This window comes from Chiloscyllium plagiosum, chromosome 12 (genome assembly GCF_004010195.1).
Source record: "Chiloscyllium plagiosum isolate BGI_BamShark_2017 chromosome 12, ASM401019v2, whole genome shotgun sequence".
Lineage (NCBI taxonomy): Eukaryota > Metazoa > Chordata > Chondrichthyes > Orectolobiformes > Hemiscylliidae > Chiloscyllium > Chiloscyllium plagiosum.
The window spans coordinates 85895689-85905690 of record NC_057721.1 but is presented as its reverse complement, the minus strand read 5'-3'; the positions used below and the strand labels follow the sequence as shown (position 1 = coordinate 85905690).

General features: G+C 54.0%; 1 protein-coding gene across 1 annotated transcript in view; it reads right to left on the bottom strand.

Annotated features, from left to right (window-relative positions):
• Positions 1–7901, bottom strand: part of LOC122554865 (high affinity cGMP-specific 3',5'-cyclic phosphodiesterase 9A-like) — a 48820-nt gene extending 40919 nt beyond the window's left edge. The window contains exons 1-8 of the mRNA XM_043700212.1: positions 7693–7901; positions 7476–7590; positions 3987–4174; positions 3836–3906; positions 2675–2752; positions 1983–2026; positions 215–269; positions 40–114 (exon numbers count right to left, since the gene is read on the bottom strand). Of these exons, the coding sequence (XP_043556147.1) occupies positions 40–114; positions 215–269; positions 1983–2026; positions 2675–2752; positions 3836–3906; positions 3987–4174; positions 7476–7590; positions 7693–7764 (698 nt within the window). The 5' untranslated portion in view covers positions 7765–7901. The remainder of the gene's footprint in view (positions 1–39; positions 115–214; positions 270–1982; positions 2027–2674; positions 2753–3835; positions 3907–3986; positions 4175–7475; positions 7591–7692) is intronic.
• Between the last annotated feature and the right edge of the window lie 2101 nt (positions 7902–10002).

Sequence of the window (10002 nt, the reverse complement as noted above, 5' to 3'; positions counted from 1 at the left end):
CCCCTCCCTCTCCCTCTCCCCCTCCTCCCTTCCCAATACGTACATTCCACACGTTTCTCCAGAATGCTGAGGCGGTTTGTAACTTCGGATTTTAGTTCGTTGATTTTGAAAGCCCTGAAAGAGAGAGACATTGATTCTGTGACAATCTCTTGTTCCTGGTGATGAACACTGTCACAGTCAGGAAATTTACCTGGAAAACTGGAAAACACTGTACCTGGAAAACTGCTCTGCAACTTGAGCTAGAACGTTCTGGAAAACTTCGTCTTTCTCTGCAACAGGAAGTTGTAAATGGAGAATGTCTATAGCTATGACAGTGACCAACCCAGACTGACTTACATTCACCATCCTCACTCTCCCCAAACCACACCCCAAACTCCCCCCCAAATCCCCACCTAAAACCATCTCCATGGTTACCCCTCCCTCAAAACTACAGCCCTCAAATACAGTGACCCCTAGACAGAGTGACCCCAAAATACAGTGATTACTATTTTCTGAAGATACTCTTCCAATGTGAAAGAGTAGCACATACTCATTCAGAGTTACTTCAAAGTTAATTAATGTTGGCATTTTTTATAGAGGTAACAGAAAGGGTCGATGAGGGTAACACTGTGGATGTGGTGTACCCTGGTTTCCAGAAAGCTTTTGATACAGCGCCGTGTAACAGGAGAAAACTGAGAAGAGTTATACGCAATGGTGTAACGGGACAGTAGCAGCATGGATCCAACATTGACCGAGTGATAGGGAACAGAGTCAGATTCAATGGATATTTTTCTGGCTGGAGGAAGTTTTGTAGTGGAGTTCCCTTAGAGTCACCTTTGGGACCCTTGATTTTCCTGATATATATTAGTGATCTGGATCTTGGAGTGCAAGGGAAAATCTCAAAATCTGTACATAACACAAAAATTGGAAGAATTATGAACTGAGTGTGGAACTCAAAAGGCCAACAACAGGTTGGTGGAGCAGGTGGGTAGGTGGCATATGAATTTTAATGCAGAGAAACATGAGGTGATGTACTTCAGAAGGAAGAACATTGAGAGACAATATAAAACAGAAGATACAATTCTAAAGGGGCTGCAGAAGCAGGGGGAGCAGGGCGTATATGTGCAGAGATCATTGAAGGTGGGAGGACAGGGAAAGCAGTTAACAAAGCACACAGTGCCCTTGTCTTTATTAAGGAGCTATAGAGTACAAGAGCAGGGAGGTGATGCTGAAATTGTACCAGACCCTTGTTAAGCCTCAGCTGAGTGTTGCTTATGTTGTGGATGCCACATTACAGCAAAGATATGAATGGATTGGAGAGAGTGCAGAAGTGATTCACAAGAATGGTTCCAGGGATGAGAAACTTCAGTGATGAAGATAGATTGAACAACATGGGACTGTTAAGGTAGCACTTTCAAATAAACCTGCTGGACTATAACCTGGTGTTGTGTGATTTTTAACTTTCTTGGTGAAGAGAAGAAGGTTGAGTGAGGTTTCCAAGATCATAAACGGGCTGGATAGGGTAGATAGGGAGAAGCTGTTCCTGTTTGTAAAGGAACAGGAAAAGAGGGAATAGGTTTACAGTGATATGCATAAGAGGCAAAGGTGATAATGAGAAAAATACCTTTCTCACACAGTGAGTAGTTAGGGAATGGAAATACGGTGGAGGCAGGTTCAACTGAGGTATTCATGAGGGTATTGGATGACATTTTAAATTGAATCAATATTCAGGGACGTGGGGAGAAAGCAGGAAAATGCTCATTCGATAGCCAGTGTGGACACGATGGGCCAAATATCCTCCTAATGCAAAATAACAATTCTGAGATTCGATGATTGTGCACACTCACTCAGACTAACAAATACTCAGCTGGACTAACACACACTCACTCAGAGTAACACATGCTCACTCATTTCAGAATACACAGCAACAATCAGGAAGTAACTTCCCTGCTTAAGGGCCTGTTCTACAGAGAGAATTGCAGGTACAAAGCTGATCATCTTACCTGATAACTGAGCACCAGTCAGAGCAACAACTCTGTATGGAGAGCTGAAACACAGAGACAGAGTTGGTTCAGAATGGGACACCGTTGAGACACATTCACATGCCACAAGGAGCATTAGCAAGAAGTTGTCTTGAGCAGAGAGTAGGTTAGTGTTGGTGTGTTCCAGATCACTCAGGGAGTCTAGCTATGGTCATGTGACAGATCATGTGCTGTAGATGCTCCCATGTTCTCACCTCCCCGCCCACACCCCCCCTCACTCCCGCTGCTGGAGCAGGGATCTGCCATTGGGAGGATTTACAAACAGACACTCATTCCTGAAGAAGGGCTAATGCCCGAAACGTCGATTCTCCTGTTCCCTAGATGCTGCCTGACCTGCTGCGCTTCTCCAGCAACACATTTCCATCTCTGATCTCCAGCATCTGCAGACCTCATTTTCTCTCCAAACAGACACTCAGCCTGTTAGGCTGAAAGAACTGTGGATGCTGTAAAATCAGACACAAAAACAGAAATTGCTGGAAAAGCTCAGCGTCTGTGGACAGATGGAGGGCAAATCCTGCTAGACGTGTTGGGGCTGTTAGACTGACCTTCCTGAACCAAGGCTGATTGGTCAAAGAAGGTCAGAGTGAGATGATTCAGAGAGTGATGACGAATTACGAAAGCTCAGGAGACAGGGCTCAGGTGGATACACTTGCCTGGCTGTATTTGGCGGCATCGTTGGATCAATGGAGATGATCGCGTTGTCGGAATCCAGCAGAGAAATCGCAGAGCTCCTGAAATACAGTCACAAGACTCAGAACCCTGAGCTTCAGCAACTAGTGGGGATTGAACTGGAACTGGAACACAAGCTGATGGTGAACTCTCAAGAAGTTGGTCATCAATTTAAAACTTCAGTTTACACATATTAACTTAACTTTGACCCCACATCCATCCCCCACAGCGATCACAAACTCAATCAATATAAAAGCATTCCTCACTGACTAACCTACAGAATCTTTAAACACTCACCAGCAATTTGTGATGGCATTACAGTCTAGTTTTCACTGGAGTATGACATAGCCCCAGAGCAACACTGCCAGGATTTGCAGATCTGTCTCTTACAACATTCTGTGCACTTTGCTCTGCCTCTGTAATGTTATGAAGACAGAGATGGGGAGGAATTTCTTCTCTCTGAGGGGAGAGAATCTGCAGCATTCTTTACTGCAGTAGGCTGAGACAGACAGATTTGTAATCAGGAAAGGAATCAAGGACTATGGGGAAAAGGTAGGACAAATGGAGTTAAGGATTATCATATCTGCCATGATCTCATTGACGGTGTGGAGAGACTTTCACTCTGTGTCTAATCCTGTGCTATCCCACCCTGGGAGTGTTTGATGGGGACAGTGTAGAGGGAGCTTTACTCTGTATCTAATCCTGTGCTATCCCATCCTGGGAGTGTTTGATGGGGACAGTGTAGAGGGAGCTTTACTCTGTATCTAACCCCGTGCTGTCCCTGTCCTGGGAGTGTTTGATGGGGACAGTGTAGAGGGAGCTTTACTCTGTATCTAATCCTGTGCAATCCCACCCTGGGAGTGTTTGATGGGGACAGTGTAGAGGGAGCTTTACTCTGTATCTAATCCCGTGCTGTCCCTGTCCTGGGAGTGTTTGATGGGGGGACAGTGTAGAGGGAGCTTTACTCTGTACCTAATCCTGTGCTATCCCACCCTGGGAGTGTTTGATGGGGACAGCGTAGAGGGAGCTTTACTCTGTATCTAATCCTGTGCCAATATCGAAAGTGAATTTGAAATGTTCTTTTACTCTCTATTTCAGTGTGTTCTCTCCTGTGAGAGTCTGACTCTGGTGAGTGTGGTTCTTACCGAGCCAATCCTGTGGTGCTGCACAGTAACTCTCGAATATCACTGGGGCTGCAGTATTTGCTGAAAATGACCTGTGTCAAAGAGAAGCAGTGACAGTAAAAGCTGCTCAGCTGATCACCACAGTTACACAATCCAAAATCCTCAGCATTACCTTTACTGCACCAAGTGGAACAGGAGGAGGGGACACAGGGGAGAGAGAGCACGGTGGGGCAGAATCAGTAACCACAAACGCAGAGAGGGGAGCCACAAGGGTCAGGTTGTGGTCCCAATGAAAAGGAACAGAGCTCAGTTCAGACAAATTGTTACAGATAAGACCAGGAGCTGTGAGATTCCGTGTCCCTCAGAGAGAGAGAGACAAGATCAGCACCCAGCGCACACTGCCTGCTTCATTACACTGTCACCAGGATAATTAACAACTCAGCCCAGCCCAGCCCAGCCTAGCTCAGCCCAGCCTAGCCCAGCCCAGCCCAGCCCAGCCTAGCCCAGCCCAGCCCAGCTCAGCCCAGACTAGCCCAGCCAAGCCCAGCGTAAGCCCAGCATAGCCCCAGCCCAGCCTAGCCCAGCTCAGACCAGACTAGCCCAGCCCAGCGTAGCCCCTGCCCAGCCCAGTCCATCCCATCTCAGCGTAGCCCAGCCCAGCCCAGCCTAGCCCAGCCCAGACTAACCCAGCCCAGCCTAGCCCAACCTATCCCAGCTCAGCCCAGCCCAGCCCAGCGTAGCCCAGCCCAGCTCAGCGAAGCCCAGCCCAGCTCAGCGAAGCCCAGCCCAGCTCATCGTAGCCCATCCCACCCCATCCTAGCCCAGCCCAGCCCAGCCTAGCCTAGCCCAGCCCAGCCCAGCCCAGCATAGCCCAGCCCAGCATAGCCCCAGCCCAGCATAGCCCCAGCCCAGCGAAGCCCCAGCCCAGCGAAGCCCCAGCCTAGCCTAGCTCAGCCCAGCCCAGCCTATCCCAGCTCAGCTCAGCCCAGCCCTGCCCTGCTCAGCTCAGCCCAGCCTAGCCTATCTCAGCTCAGCCCAGCCCAGCCCAGCCTATCCCAGCTCAGCCCAGCCCTGCCCTGCTCAGCCTATCCCAGCTCAGCTCAGCCCTGCCCTGCTCAGCCTATCCCAGCTCAGCTCAGCCAGGCCCAGCCCAGCGTAGCCCAGCCCAGCTCAGCGTAGCCCAGCCCACCCCAGCCCTGCCTAGCTCAGCCCAGCCTAGCCTAGCCCAGCTCAGATTCCTGAAGAAGGTCTTATGCCCGAAACGTCGATTCTCCTGCTCCTTGGATGCTGCCTGACCTGCTGCGCTTTTCCAGCAACACATTTTCAGCTCTGATCTCCAGCATCTGCAGACCTCACTTTCTCCTATCCCAGCTCAGCCCAACCAAGCACAGCTCAGCCCAGACTAGCCCAGTCCAGCTCAGCCTAGCCCAGCTCAGCCCCGCCCAGCCAGTCCCAGCCCGGCCTAGCTCAGCCTAGCCCAGCCCAGCTCAGCCTAAACCAGCCCAGTCTAGCCCAGCCCAGCCTAGCCCAGCATAGCCCAGCCCTGCCAAGCCCAGCCCAGCCCTGCCTAGCCCCGCCTAGTCCAGCCCCGCCTAGCCCAACCCCGCCTAGCCCAGCCCCGCCTAGCCCAGCCCCGCCTAGCCCAACCCCGCCTAGCCCAGCCCTGCCCAGCTCTGCCCAGCCCAGCCTAGCCTAGCTCAGCCCAGCCTAGCCGAGCCCAGTGTAGCACCAGCCCAGCGAAGCCCCAGCCTAGCCCAGCCCTGCCTAACTCAGCCCAGCTCAGCCCGGCCTAGCTCAGCGAAGCCCAGCCCAGCACAGCCCAACCCAGCTCAGCCCAGCCTATCCCAGCTCAGATTCCTGAAGAAGGGCTTATGCCCGAAACGTCGATTCTCCTGTTCCCTGGATGCTGCCTCTCCTGCTGCGCTTTTCCAGCAACACATTTTCAGCTCTGATCTCCAGCATCTGCAGACCTCACTTTCTCCCAGCCCGGCCCAGACTAGCCTATCCCAGCCCAGCCCAGCTCAGCCTAGCCCAGTTCAGCCCCACCCAGCCAGTCCCAGCCCAGCCTAGCCCAGCTCAGCCCAGCCCAGCTCAGCCCAGCCTAGCCCTGCTCAGACCAGCCTATCCCAGCTCAGCCCAGCCTAGCGTAGCCCAGCCCAGCCCGGCCTAGATCAGCCCAGCCCGGCCCAGCCCATCCCAGCCCGGCCTAGCTCAGCCCGGCCCAGACCAGCCCAGCCCGGCTCAGCCCAGCCTATCCCTGCCCAGCCCAATCTGTCCCAGCCCAGCCCAGCCCGACCTAGCTCAGCTCAGCGTAGCACAGCCTAGCCCAGCCCAGCTCAGCCCAGCTTAGCCCAGCCTATCCCAGCGTAGCCCAACCCAGCCCAGCCCTGTGTAGCCCAGCCCAGCCCCGTGTAGCCCAGCCCAGCCCCGTGTAGCCCAGCCCAGCCTAGCACAGCCCGGCCCATTCTAGCCTAGCCCAGCCCAGCCTAACCAAGCTCAGCCCAGCCTAGCCCGGCCTAGCTCGGCCCAGCCCGGCCCAGCGAGTCCCAGCCCAGCCCGGCCTCGCTCACCTTAGCCCAGCTCAGCCCAGCCCGGCCCGGCCCAGCCCGGCCCGGCCCAGCCCATCCCGGCCCAGCCCAGCCCATCCCGGCCCATCCCAGCCCATCCCGGCCCAGCCCAGCTCAGCCCAGCCTAGCCCGGCCTAGCTCGGCCCAGCCCGGCCCAGCCCAGCCCGGCCTCGCTCACCTTAGCCCAGCTCAGCCCAGCCCGGCCCGGCCCAGCCCAGCCCAGCCCATCCCGGCCCATCCCAGCCCATCCCAGCCCATCCCGGCCCAGCCCAGCTCAGCCCAGCCTATCCCTGCCCAGCCCAATCTGTCCCGGCCCAGCCCAGCCCGACCTAGCTCAGCTCAGCCCAGCCCAGCCCAGCCCAGCCCAACTCAGCCCAGCCCAGCCCAGCCCAGCCCAACTCAGCCCAGCCTAGCCCAGCCTAGCCCAGCTCAGCGTAGCCCATCCCAGCGTAGCCCAGCCCAGCCCAGCTTAGCCCAGCCCAGCTCAGCGTAGCCCTGCCCAGCCCAGCCTCGTGTAGCCCAGCCCTGCCTATCCCAGCTCAGCCCTGCCTAGCCCAGCTTAGCCCAGCCCAGCCTAGCACAGCCCGGCCCATTCTAGCCTAGCCCAGCCCAGCCTAGCTCAGCCTAGCCAAGCTCAGCCCAGCCTAGCCCGGCCTAGCTCAGCCCAGCCTAGCCTGGCCTAGCTCAGCCCAGCCCAGCCCAGCGAGGCCCAGCCTCGCCCCAGCCCAGCCCAGCCTCGCTCAGCTTAGCCCAGCTTAGCCCAGCCTAGCCCGGCCCAGCCCAGCCCATCCCGGCCCAGACCAGCCCATCCCGGCCCAGACCAGCCCAGCCCAGCTCAGCTCAGCCCAGCCTAGCCTAGCCCTGCTCAGCCCAGCCTATCCCAGCTCAGCCCAGCCCAGCCTAGCCTTGCTCAGCCCAGCCTATCCCGGCCCAGCCCAGCCCAGAAAACACCACGCCATCCAGAGGCACCATGCCCATAAATTCCAACCAAGCATCCCTTGGCAGGGATCAGGAGCAGGAACCCTGGCTGTTATCCTCTCTCTCTCTCTCTCTCCCCCTAACGCAGTCCCTGAGTTTCTGGATCTGAAGATCACAAAGTGAAGTCAGATCCTCCTGGTTTGGGAGGTGGTGCCTCAGGGTCATTTTGAGCTGAACAGGAAGCTCTGTTTTTTTCCTGGAATCTGTAATACTAGCTTTTCCAATCCTTGCCTTTATCGTATTTGGATGAACTGAATGGGATTTCCAGCTGGGAATGTTTCAGTCTGGAAAGCCGTGTGGAAAGGGCTGTGTCTGGTCAGTGAGTGACAGTACCTTCTGTGTGCGGTTGTCACCAATATCCAGGAAAATCGCTTTGGAGCGGTGTGTGGATGATGCTGATCCCATTCCTCTCCTGCTGAGCCTGTAAGGGACACAGCTCGCGGTGTGATGGAGATTCCAAACTGAGATCCTCTGGAGCCCAGCAGTCAACCTGCTCTCTCACTGTTTAACAACAGTCCCAAGGGTGAGAACGAGCCAGTCTGAGCTGACCACCCCCCCCCCCCCCCACCCCCACACACACACACAGACACAGAGGCACAGACACACACACAGACACACACACAGAGGCACAGACACAGAGACACAAACACACACACAGCGCCTGCAACACTGAGCTGTGCTCACTTGACAATCCATTTGTTTTACACAATATTCTGCTCTTTTCCAGTGTCTAAGTACCTCAGAATCACCATAGCAACATATTAGAGAATTGGAAGCCTCCAGAATTAAATGCTCTGATGACTACATCTCAAGAGGCACTTTAAATGGAGGCTGTTGGACAGATGGAGGTGAACAGGGGAGTCATCTTGAAGAATTGATCAGAGTTTCAGCAGTAAAATTTAGGGTGGTACGGTGGCTAGTGGCTCAGTGGTTAGCACTGCTGCCTCACGGTGCCAGGGACCCAGGATCGATTCCAACCTTGGGTGACTGTGTGGAGTTTGCACATTCTCCCCGTGTCTGTGTGGGTTTCCTCTGGGTGCTCTGGTTTACTGCCATATTCTAAAGATGTGCGGGCCATGCTAAATTACCCAGAGTGTTCAAGTATGTGTTGGTTAGGTGCATTATTCAGGGGTAAATGTAGACTAATAGGGTAGGGGAATGGGTCTGGGAAGGATACTCTTCGGAGGGTTGGTGTGGACTTGTTGGGCCAAATGGCCTGTTTCCACACTTTAAGGGTTCTATCATCACTGTAGGGATTCTGTGTAATTTCTATAAACACATCTCCTCATTGTCAACCTCAGTAAACAATGAACCACAGATTCAGGGGAATTCTGAGGACATGAAAGAAGAGCTCATTAAAGTGAAGAGGTAGGGGGATCCAAGATGGCGGCGACCCAGCAAGTCTGAGTCTACAGTGCTCCTCCCAAGACTTGGGCAAAGTGGGTCACCCACCCCCACCACACTCACCAAATCATTTAAAATAGCTGTTTAATTTAATTAGTTGCTTAGTATTAAATTTAAGCAATTTATTCTTCAGTAAAAATGACCAAAGGGAAGGGAGCTTGCAGCTCTCAGCGAGCAGGAGCCCCTCCCCCACCCTCTCCAGCTGCAGCAGAGGTGTCCACAGCCGCCCCGGGGGACTTACTCACGGTGGCGAGCCTCGTGGAAATCATCTCCAAACTCAATGCGAAGATCGACCCTTTTATCGAAGAGTCCCGAAATCAATGGGACTCACTCTCGGCCGCGCTGCAGAAGCACGACCGAGACATTAAAGAAATCGAGCGCCGAGTCGGAGGGGCGGAGCTAAAGGCCGCGACCTCCGAAACTACAGCGCAATCGGCCGTGGGTCGGGTCCGGACTCTCGAACAGCGAGTCCGGACCTTAGAGAATTACATTGACGACCTCGATAATATTCGTTTGCTGGGCCTTCCCGACCGGGAAGAGGGAGGCCAGCTTACAGCGTTCCTCCAGCAGTGGCTTCCACAGCTTTTAAATCTGGAAGCTGGATCAGGCCAGGTAAGGGTGGATTGGGCCTACGGGTCGCAATACGTGGGCCCGGCTCGAACCAGCGCCCACGCCCGGTCCTGTTCCAGCTGCAGAGCTATAGGAAGAGGCAGATACTCCTAGAAGCCTCTAGAAATCTTGGAAAAGACCCCCGAGCTATGATCTATAAAAGATCCAAGATCATGTTATTCCAGGACTTTTCCCCAGCTCTGGTCCGAAAGAGGAAGGCATTCGACGAGCCGAAGAAGTGTTTAAGGGACTTAAATATCCCTGAAGAAGGGCTTATGCCCGAAACGTCGATTCTCCTGTTCCCTGGATGCTGCCTGACCTGCTGCGCTTTTCCAGCAACACATTTCCAGCTCTGATCTCCAGCATCTGCAGACCTCACTTTCTCCACTTAAATATTCAGTACTCCTTACGCTACCCAGCGACGCTACGCTTTAACCATGAAGGATCCGTATATAACTTCGGATCGCCGGAAAAGGCTAAGGAATTCTTGGACTCTCTTAGATAAATTGTAAGAGATAATGGACGTTGGTTTGCCTTTCCCCCACTCCGATTTATATCCCCCCCTTGTTTTTTACCTTACTGTTTAATATTATCTTGGGGGGTGGGGATAGGGATTTATTTATTTGTTCT